The sequence below is a fragment of the Heterocephalus glaber genome, unplaced genomic scaffold, assembly GCF_053883595.1.
Source record: "Heterocephalus glaber isolate CG9 unplaced genomic scaffold, H.glaber_assembly_v1.0 deba00001688, whole genome shotgun sequence".
NCBI classification, from domain to species: Eukaryota; Metazoa; Chordata; class Mammalia; order Rodentia; family Bathyergidae; genus Heterocephalus; species Heterocephalus glaber.
The window spans coordinates 7,512,568-7,533,227 of record NW_028258413.1 but is presented as its reverse complement, the minus strand read 5'-3'; the positions used below and the strand labels follow the sequence as shown (position 1 = coordinate 7,533,227).

Below are 20,660 nucleotides of genomic sequence, written 5' to 3'. Positions count from 1 at the left end.
TGGGTTAGCACAGAGAGGCGCTCACTCACACTCATCGATTTCCCCCAACACAGTGACGGCGCTCCTGTGTCTCCTTGTTGTCACATTTGCTGGCATACTAAATTCATTTACATAGTTTGAGTCCTTCATTTTGTTAATTTTGCCAAAGCACCAAGTGACTCTTCGTTTTCTTTTCGCCTAAAAACAAAAAACAAAATTACTTTACCTAGAGTGGAGTTCTGACATAAGAAAACAGGAAACTAGTCACTAATTTTTAAAACCATCGATTGTCTTGCTAGTTGAAGGATATTCTGAGGTACAAGAAAATAGTCACATTTTTCAGACCAGACCACTGTTTAACACCATAACAAATCTGACGGAACCACTGTTCTTGTTGCTTTTTGTTTCTGTTGCTGGCGATCCAAGCTAGGGGCTCAGAAGTCACCGAGCTGTGTCCTCAGCCTCTAAATTGCGAGTTTCCAGGACTCATCCAAGGGGCCCTTGTCAACTCATGACCCTTGGGGAACTCTGGGGCCATGGGGGCACCCACCCTGCTGCATGGGGAAAGGGCAGACAGAAAGCTGTGCCCAGGTCACCTGTGGGACTCCGATGCCAGTCTCTTCCAATGAGCTGGGAGGCACATGCCCACCAGTGCGCCTGCTCTCGCCCTGCTGTTTCCTCCTGAGTCTGTGCCCTCAGGTATCTGCGCATCTGTCCTCCCCATTGTGCCTTTTTCCCAGCCTTGTACTCAAGTCTGTATGTTTTTGCCTTTCAAAAAAGACAAACTCCCAACTGCTCACTTGGCTCTTGCTACCACTTTCTTTTTGTTCTTCCTCATGGCAGACCCACTCCTTCCTTACCCTTTGAGGGACCCTGCTTTCTCCTGTTTCTCCCCCGACCCAACTGGCAGTGCATCCGCCACGTCCTGGCTGCCCTGGATCCACTGTATTAAAGGGCAGGAAGCATTAAGCACCCAATAAACCCAGACCTGCCGTTCTGTTCTCTACATGCCAAGTCCAAGCTTGCATCTTCTACATTTTACCTTTAATTCCTGTTGTGACGTGAGAGAAGAGGAGGTCACCAGCATCCGGGTTAAGTTCTGAATCTTCTCATCCTGTACTTTTTGAAGTGAATCTTTTTCATCCAAAAGCTGGGCCAACTGATCTTTTTCCATTTCCTGGGCCCGAGTCTTTATATTTACCTACCGCATGTAATATTGAGGTATGTTAATAATAAATGTAGCTAGATTTTCAAACCTTGAAAGTAGCTTAAAGAAAAGAGTATTACATTTGCATGTGATTTATGATTTTAATTTCATTGAAATAAAATATACCTACATGTAAGACCCCATATGCCATAACTATAATCAATAATTTCTCAAACATACTTCTTCTCATCATTATTCTTGACAATATGTAGACAATTATGTTATCAGGCAATTCTATTAATAGTCTAAGAAACATGAATAACAGGCAGAGAAGTTATGAGAGCCAAAGTTTAAATACCAAAGGCAAAAATAGAGAGGTTGTCTTATAAGATTACTGTTTGATATTTTAGTTGACTTTTAAGAAGACCAATAAAATGAAAGATTTTTTTACAAAATATGGAACCACGATGATTAAAATAAACCAATTAGAAGGGCAGGACTATGCTATATTATTAGATTGCTATCTTAGGGTCAGAAGAATTTAGGGGATGTGAAAAAATAGAAGATTGATTTAAATAACTATACAACATTTCTCTTTCTAAACTAACTCAATATGTACTTGTGAAATTTTTTAAAAAAGTATTTTTACTAGGTTCATTTGGAAAAACATCTCAAACCTTGTCTTCTGGAAATAAAGAATAAAATCTAAAATAATTTCAAGAGATTAAATTCAGTTTACATAATAAACTAAATTGTTATAAATTATTTCTTCTTAGTTAAAACCCACTTGTTTTAAACTTAAGCTGTAGGGACTCAAATATTCCTGAACTGAGAGTCCTTGGGCCCATCTTTGTCACTCTAAACTGGTCTCCATTAAAATAAGAGCATTCACTCACCTCCTCTAGTTGCTTTTTGAGGTCCACTATTTCTTTTCTGTATCTTTTCAGGAGAGCTTCATCACTTGACACCTCGTTGACATAAGGAGTATTCTTCATATATTTAGCAGTGCTAGCAAACTAGGAAAAACATACAAAAGAGTAACGTGTTCAATACTAAAAATTTCTAATAATAACGTTTAGGTTTCTTGCAACAAGTTTTCTTTAAAAATAAAACTAAATGAAACAGAACAATACCCTTCCCAGGGAGCTTAACATGTTTGAATATAGGGAGCCTTCAAAGTTTTCTAATGACTCTCTGCAACCCACTAAGCCTGGCCATGGTCTTTGGGAGAGCTGAGAACAGATCTTGGAGACAGCTGAGGAAACAGCGTGCGTGCACACACACACTGCTCTGTGGAGTCCCACCCACGGCAGGGCGCCCGCCCTGCTCTGAGGGTCCACTTCAGGCCAGAAGCACCTCCCTCCCCTCTGGACTCCATCCCACTTCACAACTGACTGCTCCAAGCAATCAGGCTGGAGGGTGAGACTCCAGAGCAGCCAGGAACTTGAGTTTCTAGCTCTGCAGCACTGACAGTGCCTTGACCCAGGGCCCAACAGCTGATCAGCGCTTCCCAGGCTGAGCACTTCCGTGGGCACACGAGGGTCACCATTATGTAACACTGGGCCCTTCAGTGACAAAGCTGTTCTACTGAGTTTTCAGCCCCCCATCCCCTTTTTTTAATAAACAGAAATGCAGAACTTGGGCTCAGAGTAAAGGCAGGGATCCATTAGCTAGCAGAAATTAAAGAATTTCCTATTTGTGGCAAGTAACACTAGTTTTTCATTTATGTGAGTGATATATAAAGTTTGGTTTTATTATAAATTAAGCATACAAAGTGAGTTATGGTAAAAATCGTAGAGGTGGGATTCAAATGACTGAGGTCTGGGAAAATTAAATGAAGGAAAGCTATTCAGTAGAAAATGCATCAATTTTATCACAACGGGTGTATGTCAATGTCAAAGGCAACTGTATCTAATTGAAGTCGGTGATCTTTTCTCCTCAAAGCTGCTCTTTCCCCATACTGGGCTGAGATAAAATCCAACTCACCTGCAGAGTGGTCAGGGTTTCATCAAAAGACACCGGTGTGATCGTGCAGATGATACGAGTTTTCGCATTTCCTCCCAGGGAATTTTGGAGAATTCGAGTTAATTTGCTATCTCGGTAATTTATGAAACCACTTAGCATGCAAAAGAGTTTGGGGAGAAAGAGACTTGAGAATTCTGTATGACAAAGGTGGTTGGTTTTTAATGCAGAGCACTAAGTCAATTTTAAAAACTAATTCTTTACAGGTTATGAGACGGATCAAAATAATGAAAAATATTTAAAATAGTCAATTCAGTGGGTTACAGTCACACGTATAAGAAGCTATGCTGAGAGAATCCCAAAGCTTTTGTGTATTTGTGACAGAAAACACTCCAGTGCTAATCTTTAACCCAGTGAAAACCATAAGCAATAGGGCCAATGGGATAAACTTACCCAATCTGTCCATCACTTAGTTTCTTGATCACTTGACCCAAAATAAACAAGCTTCGGTTTATATTACAGCCTTCCTTGAGTCGCACACCTGGATAAATTAGACAAGTATGAAAACCAACCTCCAGTACAGGAGATGAGAAACTTAGCTGCAAAGTTATGAGACATTAGACAGGAAGGCAGAGATGGGAAAGTGTTTGTTTTGGTTGGACCCGAGACCCCCTGTAGTCTCACTGGTGGGAGTCCTCTTCCCGTGCCTATTATGTGAACCCGAAAGGTTACTACCTGAGAGAAACAGCACAGGAAGGAGGGAGGGAAAGCCTGTCCCCCTATGGAGCTCTCTGCCTCCTCAGTTTAGATTGTCTTTTCCCAAATCATTACACACAGGCACCCAAGGACTTCCAACCATGGAGTGATGCCGATTACTGCTTTTTCCTCTCACGGCCTACTGCTCACCCAGCGTCTTTACTGGGATCAGGCCACACCATTAGAAAGGGCTGAGATGTCAGGAGTGTGTCCATGTGGGAAGGACCCCAGGATCGGAACGTGGTGCTGAAAGATGCCTCCCACTGCTTTCCTTAATTTCCTCGCTAATATGAAAGCTTAGGCTGCTTCCCTGGGACTCTCATGGGCTTTCCAGCTATGCAATACTATCAACAGCACAATTTTAGTTCAATAGATGGCCCAGGTAAATTAGACACAGATGTTGGTGTTTATGTTAGAGTTGTATCGCAAATTAGTACTACTTCACTAGTTTTAAAGATGCTCAGTAGCAGGCTTCATCCCACACAGTAGGAAGACAGAGAGACTAATTCATTTCCTGAGTTCTGTTTACCTTCAGCTCCTGTTTGGGCAGCTCTTTCACTGCCTGCAAGATCGACCAGATTCTGTAGGAAGAGAGCAAACCTTTAGGACAGTAATTTTTGTAATAATATCCACACTACTGAAAGAACAGTTTTATTTTTTTAAATTTTATTTATTTTTTTAAATTTATTTTTTAAATATATTTATTGGTACATTTTAGGTATAAAATACATTTACATTTATCATTGGGTGTTTGTCCCAGAACATGATGCATCTTAGTTTTTATTTTTACTCCCATTACCTGAGCAACCTTCACCCCCTCCACCCTTCCCTATCCACACAGAGTTTGATTCCATTTTTTTTTCATAATTTTTTTCTTTCCCTTCTTCCCTTTCCCCTTTTCCTTTCACCATCCCCAAACCCTTGGACCTTTTCTTATTTCAAATTATCAGTTATTGATTTTAATCATTTTCATCCTTATTTACACTTTCAATTTCTCACACTAGAGAAACTATTCGGTATTTACACGTATGTCCTATGTATTTCACTTAAGAGGATGGCCTCAATGTGCATCCATTTAGCTATAAATGTCTCTGGTTTCTCATTATTTATGGCTGAGTAGTACTCCATTTTATAAAAAAAACCACATCTTCTTCATCTAGTTTCCAGTCGATAGTCACTTGGGCTGTTTCCAAGCTTTCGCTATTACAGACTGTGCTGCTATGAACATGGGTGCACATATATCACTGTGGCATGATTCTTTGAATTCTTTGGGGAAGATCCCCAGCAGGGGAATAGCGGGGTCAAATGGGACCTGTAGTCCTAGTTCTGAAAGAACAGTTCTAGTACATGGCCCATCTGAGGGCAGCTGTGTCCGGGCTGCCCCTCCACACCCTGACACCCCATTCCTCTCCCCTCCACACCTCTCCCCTCCTCCTTTTGGACACCTGCCGTATAATGCTACCAGCAGTCTGGGACTTCCCCATGGCAGACGCGGCCCTGCACGGGCCCTGCTGCTGTGTAGCTGGCTCCTCTGTTCCAGTCTGCCCTCACTCCATCCAAGCGTCCAGGCAAAGGTCACCTTCCCAGTCGGCCCTGCCAGCTTCCCCTTCCTCGCACACCGTGTGCGAATCACTCATCACCCACTGACCGCCCAGAGCTCTTCATGGGTGGGACTTGTTCTCAGAGCATGGACTCTGTCGTGTGTGGCCCTGACTACACTGTGGCATCTTTAAAAGCATGGATCTCTCACTTCAAAAACACTACTGGAAAAAGTGACTGCTTGGGGTACTCCAGACAGTATGTCAGGTTCTGGTAACGGCAGAGAACCAGACGAATAAGGCCTCTGCTCTCACAGATCCTGTGCGTCCTCCCCAGTGGAGAAGGCTCGTGAGAGGAGAGAAAAAGGCCCATGAGACGCGTTGTGACAAATGTAAAAGAGATCTGAATAGAGAGCTGGGAGAGACAGAACATGTTGTTTGAACTGGGTGACAAAAAATGCTCACCCTTCAACTAAGACCTGAGTGACAGGGAAGAGGGCACCGGTTGTGGAAGGATCAAGGCAAACGATACTCAGATTGAGAGAAGAGGCCAGGCACCAGGTCTCAAAGCACAGCGATCAGACAGGTGAGGGTGCCACAGCCGGGGAGCAGGAGCTGGGACAAGCCAGGGTGACCGAGAACTAGGTTTCCTAAATGCCGCCCTGGCCGGAGGGCCTCACGCAGCGGGAAGGACACACCCGATGCAGATGTGGGCAGTGGGTGGAGGGCGGGGCACAGGCACCAGACAGGAGGCTGTGCAGGGCACAGAAGACAGGGCGGCGTGGGTGGCGAGGAGGGGCGCAGAAGGGAGGTGCGGGAGGCTGAGGCGTCTTCCGTGTGCTGAGCACAGGCCCAGCTCAGAAGCGGGGAAAGTACCAGCTCTGAATGCACTGCAAGAAGCCAGGGCTGTCGGTCACTTCTCTAGGGATCCTTGGGCAGGTAATTAAGCCACAGTGGTGCTTAGTTTCCTAAAGTTTCAGCCCTTTCTCAGAGGTTTCCTTTTTAAGACACAGAAAGAATCTAATTTCTGTTGCCCAGCGTCCACTGCAGACGACTCAGACACTCAATGAAGGGTGGAGGCAGGGCGGGTTCAGGTGCGAAAGCAGGCAGGAGGGAGCTGGGAGCCCCATCCCCGAGAGGCGCTCGCGTGGAAGGGATGGAACTGAGACAGCTCAGTTAAGGTCTTGGGCTTGTCCCAGAAGGTGACATCAGCAGAGTGCAGTGGGAATATTACAAAGCTGAGTGACGGCCTGAAGAAAGGAGGAGCATCGTGCTGGGGTGACGCCAGGGATATGAGGGTCTAAAGGAGGCGACACCCACAGAAATGCACAAAGCTGCAACCAGAAGAAATGAGACAAACACCCAGAGGAAACAGAAACGGTGAGCGTGGTTCACGTAGGCGTCCGGCCTGTGGACAGGAGGATGCTGGCTTACCGGAAGAAAGGGACAGTCCTCATGGGAGGGAGAAATCTAGTTTTACATAGACTGCAGTATGAGATAAGGGTGGGATATGCAATTAGGGCAGTCTTCAGGGAGATGTGGATTAGAACACAGACTGTAGAGGAAATGGGTATCCAGCGGTCACTAGCATGGAAATGGTGAGTGAAGGCCACAGAGCACTTGTGAGGGCCTGCTAGGAGGCAGCAGAAAGACGGGCCGGAGAAGCGGCAGAACCGAGGGAACCTGGACACTGCCACCCGTGAGCCAAGGGCCACTCCGTAGGCTGGATGGGGCCTCTCTGGGGTTGACTTCCTCATGCAGATTCCCACAGCCGGGCAGGCCAAAGCCTGGGCCAAGGGTCTCTAAGGAACGAAGACAGAGCAGAGGACGATGAGAGAAATCATCACATAGCTCACTGAACAAGTGAGTATTAGAACTAAATTACTGAGAGAAAAGCCAAATTACAGTGAATTATCACAGGCCAGAGTTGGAAAAGAAAAGCTGGGGTTTTAAAAAGTCCACTAAAATAACTGATACACTTTTACAGCAAAGTAAGGTGAAGAAAGTAAGGACTGGATATTAATTAAGAATTGATTTTACCAAATCTGAAAATGAATAAATATATTAGAGATCAAATTTTTCCCTGAGGTTTTCAAATCAAACAGGAGAATCTTAAATCCCACGCAAGCTGAAGAATCTGGCCCCGAAGATGGGGACTAGATTAATGATGGGAGGGGGTAGGAAGAGAGCAAGCAAGGGGCAGCTGTGACAGCGCAGCATGAGGGGAACCGGAAGAGGAGCAGGGTGCATCAGGGCAGCACACACATGCAGGAGATGCCCGCTGAGCAGGACCCGGGGCACCTGGAGCTTTGGGGTGAAGTAGCATCACCCCTGGGGCACAGGGCTTAGAGCAGCGCATGTGAGCGGGGTGGAGCTCAGTGGCAGAGTGGCAGCTTAGCACGCAGAGGGGAAACAAAAAACGTTTGTAATACAAGTATTTTCTTACTGTTCCTAAGAAAAACTTAAATAATGATTTTATGTTTTAGTCATTGTACCTAAAGGTTTTCTGTTGCTCCCACGAGGCTAAATTATATTAACTGAGATTAAAAAAATCCCTGCATTTTAAGATTATTTATCCTACTGAAGCCTGAACTCCCATAGTCCTTATGTCCATAGTTTAGGAGATGACACGACAGGAAGAAAGATACCCAACTCTTTCTACATTTCAGCTAGTAATCTGATGCTACTGATGAGACCAGCTGAACTGCTAATTTATATATATATTTTTCCTATTTAGTTAACGGTTCTTATTAAAGGAAACAAGCAACAGTTAAGTTAAAGTTTGTTTTGGTCCAAGTGGTGCATTATTACTTACGGTTCAGGAATACTTACCAAATGGGACACCTTGATAGAGCCGTCACAGTTAGAAGGTTCACCTTTCTCTCTGCTTTCCAAAATCTAGACAGAAAGGGCAGTTTGTATAAAAACCAGTGTATTCCTACTTGGAAATACCAGACGTAGAAAGAGTAATAATTACTTACCATCCTAAAAATGGTATGTGAACGACTGCTTCTCTGATTCATTTTTGTTACTCCATAATGTCTGTTCTCTGTAAAATGAGTAATATTTCAACTATATTTATTACAGTCTAAGAAAAATATTTTGACTTTAGCCTAATAAAAACAAGTGTGACTCAATGCCTATTTTATTTGAATTTAACAATGAAAACAATGTGACTGAAAAAAGTGGTTGTGTCTTAAAGAAAGGAAATACAGCATAGCCTTACTTTCCCCTTTTGTGATCCAGTTCAAAGCCATTTCTGATGTGTAAACCACTTCTTCTGTGAGATCAGCAACGTACACATTCCTCTGAAACCAGTTTAATTATGGAAAGATGAGGAAACAGTCAAAAATACACCTTTCAAAAAGAAGGTACAAACAATTGCAGAATTCACTTGTGGAAGTTAAAACAGGAAATCACTATTCTGTGGGAAAATACCAAGCAAATCTACAAATACAATCTACTGCCTGCATCAAACCATACCAAAGTCCAATCTGATCTTTCCATCCTGCTCTTTTTAGGCACTTCAACTAAAATATTACAGCTGTTATTTAAAAATTATACATATTAAAGACAGAGCTCTAGAAACACTTAAATTATGCAGAAGAATACCAAGAAGAGTCTGTTTTGAAGTCGCCTTAATTCCATTACTCACATTGATGTCTTCTCGAATTATCAAAGGTTTCATTTTTTGAGCACTGCAGAGTAAATCTGTAATGGTTTCATTGTATATCTCCATGTAAGACACACGCAACAGAAATTCTCTCTCAGGAAACTAGAATATATGTAAAAACATCAAAGAGCATCCAATTAAGAAAATTTAATATTGAATGCATATCCATTAACATTAAAGTAGCAAGAAATTATCTTCATAAACCAAACCAACCCATGGTTTTGACAGTAATAAACATAAAAATACAAAAGTATCATTTCAGAAACAATGCAAAATATTCTATCATGAAATAAGAGAGCATACAATCTAACTGTCTAGACTCAAAATAAAACCCTGGTAATAGATGTTCTTATTTTAATGAAAATGCTTATTCTCATTACCAACTCTTAACTAATTAGGTTGCATATTCTACGTTTCTGCTTCCCTTCATTTTTTCCTTACATCCACTTTTTATTTTTCTTTAACAATCACTGGTTGAGAACCAAAAGCAGCGTGGAGCTAACTATTTGGGTAAGATTTCCTAGTACTCAATGCCCACTTTTTGTTTAAAGTGTTACTGCTGCAGGATCCAAGAGAACAAATGAGAGAACTTTAAGCTCCATAAAGTTTGTCTGTGGGGATAAAACTGAACCTGTGCCATGCTCTTCTTCATGGGTACCAAGAAAGGAGTCCAAATCCGTTAAGCTTTACAAGAGAAAAACATTAAGATTTCTACCTGATTATAACTACTTTTACCTGTATGCACTAGGAAGTCAGCTAAGTTATTACCTTCTTAATTTTTTGGAAGATGTCATGAATTGCCCTGGGTATAACTCCCAGACAATCTTCCAAGCCCATCATAGTATGTGTTTTTCCAGAAGCAGTCTGCCCATAGGCAAATATAGTCCCTGTAAAGACAAAACACACAAATGCAAAGTTTCAAACTAAATCAGTAGTGTCTAAAACTCACAATACTTGTTGCACAGACACTGAGAATAAAATCTTTTTGCAGCATAAAACGAATACCAACCATTGTAACCTTGTATGGCAGAATCGATGATTGGCACTGCTATTTCTTCATATACATTTTTAGTGGTTTCATTACTATGAAAGACACGATCTAAAAAAAAAAAAACCACGCAGAAGTTAAATCAACTGTGTTTTCATTCTGAATTAGTAAGTATCCAAAGAAATAGAATTGTTAGGATCTAGGCCGATAAAATACATAACACAGTGTCTGCTTTAGTTTTTTGACTTCTGAAAAACGCCCTTCCGAAATGAAAGGAGCGCTGGCTGCTGAGGACACTATAGCCCCTTGCTTCCCGAGGCAGGTAGGGAGCTTCGCCTGGAACACAGAGGGGAGCTTCACTCCTCCTCTGGCTGGTTGTGTAACTCTGCCCCCTCCCCTGCTCCTCCTTAAAAAGGGGCAGGTAACAGTAGCTGGAACCTACACTTGACCAAGTGTGTTAATTAAAGCACATGAAATGGTCAGAACAGCATCTGGCCCGTGGTCAATGCTTTGGACAGTCAGCTCAACAATGAAATCAACCCTGTCACCTGCAGTCTCAAGTCCTCCCCGTGAATGGCTCTTTGAGGACACTGGGACTAAGTTATATGCCCCACTGTGAGTTCCTGAAAAGCTCCTCTCCTCACCATGCCTCTCCTCCCATAAGGCCATGAAAGCTGAACTGGTCCCTGATATGTTTTATCAGACAAATGAGAAACGCCCGTACCATTTATTATTTGATTCAAAATTACCGGAAAATCATAAACAGAAAGATCTTAAAGATAACTTTACGTTGTGAAATATGTTAGATTTATAGAGCTTCAGACTACAAATGGTCTAATGGATGAGGAGAAAATGTTAGTTCCAACCATAAGGTAACACAGTTATAACTGTGTTTTAAATATCAACTTAGTCTTCTCATACACGATGGATAAACAAATTTTTTCTAGAGAAGGAGTTAACAGATCTTTAATGACAAGTCTAGTATTATTGCTATGCCTTTGTTAATTTTTTTCTTTTTGATACAAGGTCTCACTACGTAGTTCAGGCAGACCTTGACTCACTATGGCAGCATTTTTAATTCAGGGTGGTCCTCCTGCCTCAGCCTCCTGAGTGCTAGGGTTACAGGTGTGTACCATGCCTGGCTTATCGATATCCCTTTTGTACTCTTAATAGTAAAAGAATAACAAGCTAACTCTTGATGCTATTATAAGCTTACCAAAATTGAAAGATTTACTCCCATCAACTTGATAAATAGCATTATTGTCAGTTTTCCAGTAAATCTGGGTAGCTTCTCCAAGTTCTTCTTCTCTAAAGAATAAAAACACTACGTTAAGTATGGTATAAATGATACCAGAATTCCTGTTACAGGAAAGGGAATCTAAAAATTCACGTGCTCTAAAGAATATTTTGAAAGATGGTAAAAATTTACATAAGAGAAAGCTGGAAAGTCTGCCTCGGGGAGGGGGAGGGTTCGTCTCTCTTAGGAGGGGCTCAGACCCCAGTTTTCTCCCGGGAGTCTCCTAGGAAAGCCTGTCACCCCCACCCTCTTGCCCAGTACTGGCCGTTGAAGGGACAGACTAAACACGCACCGTGATGGGTGTCCCTCTTGCTTTGAATCCTTAACAGCCTGAAATGCGAAGCATGGCTCAAGACCTCTGCTTCAAGTCACTTCTCTAACTGTCTTCTTGTAAACTCCTATATACATCTTAGGTACCCACAAATTAACCAGCCCAAGGTTTCTCCGAAGCGGAAGATGACATTTGTGCCCGGAACACCTTCCACTGGGTCGTTTACTTATTCTTTCATTCCTGTAAGGTCAGGACTCTGGAGACCCAGCCCGCCCCACCCAAACTGTCACGCAGGTCCCCCGACGTCGGGCCCAGCTCGGAGGCCGTGCAGCTTCCTCCGCAGCTGTCTTTCTCTCTCCCAGAAACAGGAGACGCCCGATGCACCCAACAATTTCTCACACACGGCGCTAGCGTCTGGAGCCGCAGGCCCGGCCAGCAAGGCGCAGACTCACCGCCCGCCGCCCGCTTCTCCGGGGCACCGGTTACGACCTAACCACGCCGCCCCGGCAGCCCGACCCGGACCTCAGCGCCGGCTTCTCCACCGCAGGGAGGCCGCAGGTGTGCAGCTCGCTCCCCGTCAAGGGCCAGGGCCGGCGGGCGTTCGTGCCCCGAGGCTGAGGCTCGAGGTCTCAGCCCGGGGCGAAAGTAACCAAGGCCCTGGGGGCGTCAGGGCCTGGGGTCCCCGACCTCGGGTCGCCCCGGGCGGGCCGCGCCGCGTACCCACCTGCTGCTGAGCGGCCGCACCCGCACGCACACGGCCACCGCCGCTTCCTCCGCCATGGCCACAACCGCCCGCCCGCGCCGCGCAGCCTCCCCGCCTCCGGTTTAAACTTTCCCCGACGCCGCGCCTGATTGGGCCGCGCCGGCGTGACGCCAAGGGCCATTCCATCTGCGGCGCGGAGCTGGGGGGGAGGCAGGTGCGTCCACTGCGCTAGAGTGGGGGACGGATTTAAAGGGTTCTGGATTCCTAGTTGTCCTGATAATAGGTGCAGTAAATAGCACGTAGCTGCGGGAAGCAGGAGGGCACCATCCTCTCCACTCATCCGTGAAGAGTTTGCAGTCTGTAAAAGAAACTATATATATGTTAATGTATCGTTATATATAACTATATGTATATATGTATACATATATATAACTGCGTCACTATATATGTACGTTTATGTATATACACATACATGTATGTTTATGTATATATCAAAAGACAATTACAATCTTTAAAAAAACCCACCCTAACATGAAAAAGCAAAAAACAAAAAAACCAGAAGACAACAGTTGAAACTCACTGTTTCAGAAATGTAAGAAACCTGGTGCACTCCTCAGCAAGTCTGCGTTTAGGTTTTTTCTTTTTCTATCTTGTTTCCATGGCTGTGAGTTTTTAAGAGACTGACCTAGGGAAAAGAATTTCCGGAGCCTAGGAAGCTCATTTAGCGATGTGTTCAAACTTCTATTACCTCTAGAGGGAAAGGAATTCTAATTCTTTGCCCTGAATAGAGCTTGGTTTTCCCTTACCTTAAGTATCATACAGTGTACTAATAACTTCTTAGAAGTAGTTCCGATCCTTTTCTTGATTGATTTAAAGAGCATCAATAATTGTTTTTCTTTACCAAAGATATAACCTTGTTATAATTTTTCATTATTTTGAGGAATTTCATTATTTTGAAAACCTTGCTTATTTAATAAAAATATTTTAGTAGACAATTTGGCCATATCAATAAAACTGAAGATTCATGTGCTCTTTATGCCAGCATTTCTACTTTTGAAAATTTCTATCCAGGTATATTTGAAGAGTGTGCATATACTTACACAGTGCACGTATGCACACACATGGACAAAGCTATTGATTTCACCAGTGTTGCCAAGAACAAATGATTAGAAATGCATTAAATGCCAATAAATATGGAACTATTCAAAGGAGTTCAATGGAAGCATTATATCCATATCCAACAGAGCATTCTGAAGCCAGTAAATTTCAGTAAATCAAAATTTACCCAAGATGCATCATTAACTGAAAGAAGCCCAAAGTGCAGAACTGTGTATGCAGGATAGTCCAGTTTGGTATTTTCAAGAGAGATTTATCTGTCTAGATTTGCACACCTACTCCCTGGAAGGATATACAGATTATGGTTAATTTTCTTGCAGCAAGGACTGAGAGAACAGATCTACCTTTCACTGCATACCATTTTACAATGATTAACATTTTAATCATGAAACACTGATATGAACAGTAAATAAAAATGAATGTGCTCATTTGAGATTTGTCTTGGTTAACAGCTGTGAACTAGTATAAACTACTCTTTTTCATTGCTAGGTGGTGAAGCCATTTGCTCAGTGTCCCCAGGGACCATATGCTACCGGCTTGACAGCCTGAGGTTATGGGGAGATAGCAGCACCTGTAAGAGGAAGCCTAGGAGTGGCCCATGGGCCACTTGGAGGGGACCGGGGACCTCAGCCCTACCCTGTCTCTTGCTTCCGAGCATCATGGTGAGGACCTCCTCTGCCCAGAAGATGCGCTACCATGGGCCCAGTGTGCTGGCCAACCTGCCATGGACTGAATCCTGCAAAATCATGAGCCCAACCTCTCTCTTTATGATCTGAGTCACCTTTTCACAGGAGTGAAAAGCTGACTGACAGAAAATAATGCAGGGTTAAGAAGATATGTTTTAGCTGCTTTTATTTTTAATTGTGGGCAAATGTTGCACACATTTAGCTGAAAGGAGGGAGTTTATGAAGAGGAAGAAGTGACATGTACTTAATGAAAATCTCTGATGAGATAAAAGCAGATTGGTTCAAGAGCAGAGGGGATTCATTAGCCCTTCACAGCTGTGCTTATGACAGGTGCTATCACTCTTTCTTTCTTTCTTTCTTTCTTTCTTTCTTTCTTTCTTTCTTTCTTTCTTTCTTTCTTTCTTTCTTTCTTTTCTTTCTTTCTTTTTCTTCCTTGGGCTTGAACCCAGGACCTTCACACTGAGCTGCATTCCCAGCCCTTTAAATTTTTTTTATTTTTAGGGGCTGGGGATTTAGCTCAGTGGTTCCACTGCCTGCCTCCAAGCACAAGGTCCCGAGTTTGATCCCCAGTGCCAAAAAAAGTTTTTTTTAAAAAAAATTTTTGGGACAGTGTCTTGCCAAGTCACTAAGTTGCCCAGGCTAGGCTGAACTTGTGGCCTTCCTGCCCCAGCCTCCCAGAAGGCTAGGATCACAGGTGTGTGCCACCATGCTTGGCTTGTAATGGTCTTTCATGTCATCATCATAGTGGGTATATTTATTAAAGATTTACTCTATACCAAATTCTACTATATATTCTATATTTATGTTTTCATTTAACTTACCATTTAACATTTAACTTACCAAATTTGTTCAAGAGATATTCATCAACAACATGTACTAATAAAATAAAAAATTAAAAGAAAGAAATATTCATTGAATAAGTACAAAGTGCCAGATATGGTTCTGGATCAGGAGACACAGAATGGATAGAACAGACAATGCACTTGTTGTCAGAGTTATTACTCTCCTTTTTTCCCCCAGTACTGGGGACTGAACTCAGGACCTCACACTTGCCATACAGTCATGGTGCCACTGAGCTACCTTCCCAGCCTTGTTATTCTCTTAAGATAGATGCACAAAATATCTCTGTTTATTGGTTTCTCTGTTTCTCTCTCTCTTTTTTCTGACACACACACACACACACACACACACACACACTATGTAGGGATGAGTACTGAGAAGAAAGATCAAGCCAGATGAAGAGAGGGAGAGATGGAGGGAGGGTAGATGTGGTTGCTAGGGGTGCTAGTTTCTCACCAAACACATAATTCTGGGAGGTAGCAGACAATATGGAATAAACACGTAAGCAAAATAAAGGGGCCATTTTCCATGGGACATTCAAGAATGGCCTAGGGAGGTTACTTATTTGGGGGGAGATCTACACCCTAAGAGTTAGCTAACTTCCAGGGCAAAGAAAGAGTTGAGGAGGCAGCAGGACAGGTGAGTTGTAGAGCCCAAGGCTTGTGTGTTGTCCTGCTTCTGAGGCAGAGGACCTGGGGTCCTGAAGGCTGTGAGGATGCATCCCGGGCATCAGGGAGGGGAAGCCTGTGAAGGACACTCAGGCTACGAAGCCAGGGAATGAAAAGGGATCATGAATTCCTTCAAAGAAGGCTTTCTACTTTTTGACTATGAAGACAGAAGCTTCCGGAGGGAGCTTTGCCCGGGTCCCTCTGCCCCTGTCCACCCACCCGCTTGCCCTGTGCCCACAGGCTGCCTGCAGGAGTCCCCTCTTGGCGCCTGTGCCCCTGCACTGCTGTCACTTGCAGGCTTAGCAGCAAGCAGGTGCCTTACTTTCCTCATGCCCTGTGGTGTCTGGTGGATCCGGATCCTGCAAACCAAAGGCCTCTAGCGCCAAAGCCATGCTCCCCCCACCTGCGCTCAGCTTCCTGAATCCCAGCCTGGCCCCCTCTCCCTGTTGCTCTCGCTGAGGGGTGGGCTGCACCCAGACACCCCCATCGCTGTGATTCTGTTTAAATGGTCTGCTTTAATGGCTCTGCTTAAACGGTCCTGCTCAGAGCAGGCTGCGCATGTACAACAGCAATCTCATCTGCTACTTGTTTCTTTACTCTTCTTCTTTTCAAATATTACTGTAATTTTCAGAAATAATGTGTATCAGCTCATTTATGTATATAACACCTGTCTCCTCCCACTGGGGTTTCACCTCTAAGAGCTCAGCTAGCTCCTTGTTCCTTCACTTATAAAAGTGCTTGACAGAAACATTCAATCACCCGACAATCACTGATGTAGTTTTTAGAAATATTCATGGTCCCATTGGAGAGGGTGGACTAAGTTGGAAAACAGATTATTTTATATTGTACATACTTTATAATTATTGATATTCTAACTATGTGAATGTTAATTAGTTTCTCTGAAGTTCGATTATAAAATAGAGTCAAGTTTATGGATGAATTGGGTAAGTTTTGGCTTTCTAGCTATGAACTTATATGCACTACTTCCTTTTCCTGGCCACACCGAAGCTGAGGGGCTGCGTGGATAAGGTATAGAGGGTGGGTTTTAACTTAACCGAAATAGGCAGGGAAAGAACAGATTTATACACTTGATCTTAGCCAAAAGGCCGAGAAGCGATTAAGAACAGATTTATGACTTCTCTGAAGGTATGGAAATTTTAGAAAGAGAAGCTTGAAATTTGGATATATACCATGTATTTAATAGGTAGTTAAAGTATAACTTTTTTCTTACCTGAAAGATTAATATATGCATATGATCAACAAACTCAAATAGCACAGCAAGATTCACAGTGAGAAGTCTGCTTCCCTCAGTTGATCCCCAGATACTAGTGTCCTGCCCCCGAGTGACTATCCATTTCCCAGACTGTTCTCATCAGTATGGCCTACAGATGTGCACGAATGTATCTTTCCATGTCGAGCATTTTTTCACATAAATACGTCTCTGCTATGGATGCTACTGTGTACTTTGTTTAAAGTGTGATCTTTACATAAATATTTTCATTCAGTTTGAGAAGGGAAAGTGAATTTCTGAAACCATGCTAGTTGATGTTTGAATTACTGTGCTTTTCCTGCAAATGTGTTATTTATACTAAACCAGAAGAGGGCACTGTAATCCTTCCAGAAAGCATGGAATAGCTTTAGATTGTGCTTTAAAGCTCTTCAGTGTGATGCAAATTTTAGGATTTGGAGAAGCTCCTTGTATTAAAAATATTCATCAGTTCAAATTATCTGTTTTCATTTACTTTATGCATTTTATATAAACTAATTGCAATATATATTTATGTGATGTTATTCATATAACATATTATTCATATAACATAAATTTTACTTAATTGATACACTGCATGATTTCCAAAGCAATTCTTGTCTTTCATTTGGAGATGTCTCTTTGTAATGACCACAGGCATAGTGTGTTCTTCCTTTTAATCATGGCCAAAGAGGATTTGTGTGGCATCATGAAAACTGCTCTGACCTGGGTCAGTCCAATTCCAACATTTCTAAGGTACACCAGGCTAGAAAATCATTTATCGCTGTGAGTAACTATTTTTTTTTCCATCCACGAAATAAGAGAGTTGGATGAGAGGATTTCTGAGGTTCTTTCCAGCTTCAAAATTTCTATGAAGTCTTCATTTAACAAAAGAAACTTAGCCAGGTGTGGTGGCACTTGCCTGGGGAGGCTGAGGCAGGAGGTTCACAAATTTGAGCCCAGCTTGAGCAATTCAGTGGCTTAGTGAGACTCCGTCTCAAAATAAAAAATTAAAAAAGGGCTGAGGGTGTAGCTCAGTACAGAGGCCCTGGGTTTCATCTTTAGTACCTCAAAAAGGTGTGTTTTTTAAAAATTTGTTTTTTGGTACCGGAAATCAAACTCAGGACCTCCTGGTTTCCAAGCAGGCACTGTGCTGCTGAGCTACATTCCTGCCCCATTACCACAAAAAGGAAGGAAGAAGGGAAGAAAGCAAGGAAGAGAGAAAGGAAGGAAGAAGGAAGGAAAGAAGGAGAGGGAAGGAAGAAAGAAAAAAGTGAGCGAGTTATGTCGAAGGCCCTAGTTTCGTTCTCCACTACCACAAAACAAATCAAAACAAAACAAAAACAGAAGCAAAATTATGGAGTTGCCAACAAAGCAAATTTCAAGCATTTTTACCACAAGAAGTATGTGCGGTAATAATGTGCTAATTAGGTTGATTTAGCCATTCCACAATGGAATAACTTATAATTCTACTGCTCTGAAGAAAACTATCTAATGTTATCTAGTGAATGTTTCCTCTCTTACCTTTTCATCAAATTTCATCTTCCCTAAAGTGGCTGGTATTCATTAAAATTCTTTCTCACTCTTTAATGTATTTAAGAAATCTGTATGGATAAATTACTGCGTACATTTATGTTATCAGGAAGGGACTCATTTTATATTTGTTGATCTAAAATTTGCCTTTTATACTAAGAAATCAATACATAGACCAGCCTTTCCTCATTGGCTACAAAATAGTCCAGTCTTCTGTACTTTATTCAATTGCTCTTCCATGCCGACACCCCAAATACTTTGTCCAATTATACCACAACCAAGAATATGTGAGTGGTCATGTCCTCATTTCAGTATTGGATACTACCAGTACAGTGATGCTATTTTTTCAATTTTATAGGGAAAAAGACATTAAATTATTGCTTTAATTTTCAATCCACTAATGACTAGTGGGGACCTTTGTTGCTTTTAGTAATATTTACATCTTACTTTTTGAGTTTTCTGTTTGAACTGAAATAGTTCTTTGACCCTTTGCCCACTTTTTCATGTGGATTGTGGGATTCAAGTATTATGGGTTACTTATTCAGCAAATATTTCCTGCTAGTCAATCGTTCATCTTTAAATTACCCACACATACAGTTTCTTTTCTCTTTACTTTTGACCAATTTAGGAAGTCTTTCTCCTCTTGGAGCTTCTAAAAATGTTAGATTCCATTTTTTCCCCACTTTTGTGATTTTATTTCTTACATTTAAAAATGTAATTCTTCCCTATAGTTTTTTTTTAAACTCTCTTCAATGGCTTTCTCTCCTCTAGGGCAGGAGCATGGCAGATCCTTTCCACAGCTTCGAGCTCTTCCTTGCTCCTGTGTTTCTTTCTCCTGCTGTCTAGAAGCCTCTGCTCTTCCCTTCTTAACTAACAAAGTGGTCCATGGTCACTCTTCACTTTGCCACTTCTCAATCAGTCTTCAGATATCTATAATTTGCCTTAACACCCCATCATGTTAATAAAATTTCTCCTGTGAGGTTTGCGATGAGTAATAGACATTTTAAATTGCTTTTGGGCATTTGCTACTGGCTTTGAGTGCTCGGCTGTCTCCTAAGGTGGCTGCTTTGGGAGCACAGGAAATGTCTTCTAAGGATGGGAGGAGGATGCACCTCGGGGAAGGTTTTCTACCCCTCTGAGCAGCCTGAAGCCAGACGTGCTCATGATAGCTGCCTTCCCAGATGAGGAGGGGAAACCAACAGGGTTCTTAAAGTTTAGGACTGGAGCTGGCACAGAGTCATTTCTGCCACGTCCTACTGGGCTAGCAGGCCCACCCTAGCCCAAGGGAGAGGCCACCCGGAGGAGCGCCACTGCACCCGACACGTAAGTGAACTGTGCCCAGCAGCCCAGCCCCATGGCCGGTGCAAGCAGCCTGGGGAATTGCCCTGGCTAATGCTGCAGGGGGCCAAAGAATGACCCAGTCCGGCTGCTCCCACAACCAGATTCAGACCTTCTGGTGTAGTTCTGATGAGGCTTGATGAATGAACGAGATTATGTACTTTTCATCAGAACAAAGCTGCAGAACTGTCTCATCATTCCTGCAGACTTGGCTTTGAGATTTTATAAAATGTACCATTTCTTTGTGCTGGTGTTTCACTACTCCTTCCTTCGCCACCACAAGGCACTAGCAGGTTCCGTGCTGTGCTTCCTTCCGCTCTCATCTACTCTCTTCCCTGGTTTGCAGCTGACTCTCCGGCCTCCTCTTTTTGGCCTCCATAGGAAGGTCTTGTCTCAGCCTTGCTTTTAGATTTTCTTGACAGCTTCATTCAAAGACTTCTGCTCTTTCTCTTTTCTGTCCTCTTACTTATCTTAGTTACCATCTGTGGGCTGATAACTCCCAACTCTGTATCTCTGACAGAAAGTTTTACCTAAGCTTCACACACTTATGTCTAATTCTTTACTGGCCATTGGGTGAGCATTCCAATTACCTCAAAAAGCTGAACACTAGCCTTGTGTTTTTGTTAAATCAGTTCTGTATCCTACACTGTAATTTCTAGTTGTGATTCAACAACAACACAGATACCTGGGCTGGGGATTTAGCTTAGTGGTGGTGCTGCTTGCCTTGCAAGGGCGAGGTTCCAAAAACAAAACCAAAACAAAACAAAAAACTCCAAAACAATACAGATACCTAAGACTAAAAAATAAAAAAAAATAAAAAAAAAATGGAAGCACTTTTAAACTGCTGTTTTTACTCAGATTCCACAGTTAACTAATCAACTATCCAATATTTGGATTTCTCCTCCTAATTTGTTTTTTC

General features: G+C 42.6%; 1 protein-coding gene and 1 pseudogene across 5 annotated transcripts in view; both read right to left on the bottom strand.

The window, feature by feature from the left end:
* Cenpe (centromere protein E) overlaps positions 1-12,427 on the bottom strand; it is a 55,939-nt gene extending 43,512 nt beyond the window's left edge. For 4 of the 5 annotated variants that reach the window (XM_013066079.3, XM_021245417.2, XM_021245416.2 and 1 more), the window contains exons 1-14: positions 12,336-12,422; positions 11,260-11,351; positions 10,065-10,154; positions 9,824-9,942; positions 9,038-9,157; positions 8,609-8,690; positions 8,364-8,431; positions 8,215-8,280; positions 4,374-4,425; positions 3,542-3,629; positions 3,113-3,242; positions 2,023-2,142; positions 1,022-1,180; positions 30-177 (exon numbers count right to left, since the gene is read on the bottom strand). In XM_013066079.3, coding sequence (XP_012921533.2) covers positions 30-177; positions 1,022-1,180; positions 2,023-2,142; positions 3,113-3,242; positions 3,542-3,629; positions 4,374-4,425; positions 8,215-8,280; positions 8,364-8,431; positions 8,609-8,690; positions 9,038-9,157; positions 9,824-9,942; positions 10,065-10,154; positions 11,260-11,351; positions 12,336-12,391 — 1,390 coding nt within the window. In that variant the 5' untranslated portion in view covers positions 12,392-12,422. Of the gene's footprint in view, positions 1-29; positions 178-1,021; positions 1,181-2,022; positions 2,143-3,112; positions 3,243-3,541; positions 3,630-4,373; positions 4,426-8,214; positions 8,281-8,363; positions 8,432-8,608; positions 8,740-9,037; positions 9,158-9,823; positions 9,943-10,064; positions 10,155-11,259; positions 11,352-12,335 lie in introns of all 5 variants that reach the window. The other variant, XM_021245423.2, reaches the window with a different exon arrangement.
* Positions 12,428-16,657: 4,230 nt separating this feature from the next.
* On the bottom strand, positions 16,658-16,742 carry LOC147821904 (U2 spliceosomal RNA; annotated as a pseudogene).
* Between the last annotated feature and the right edge of the window lie 3,918 nt (positions 16,743-20,660).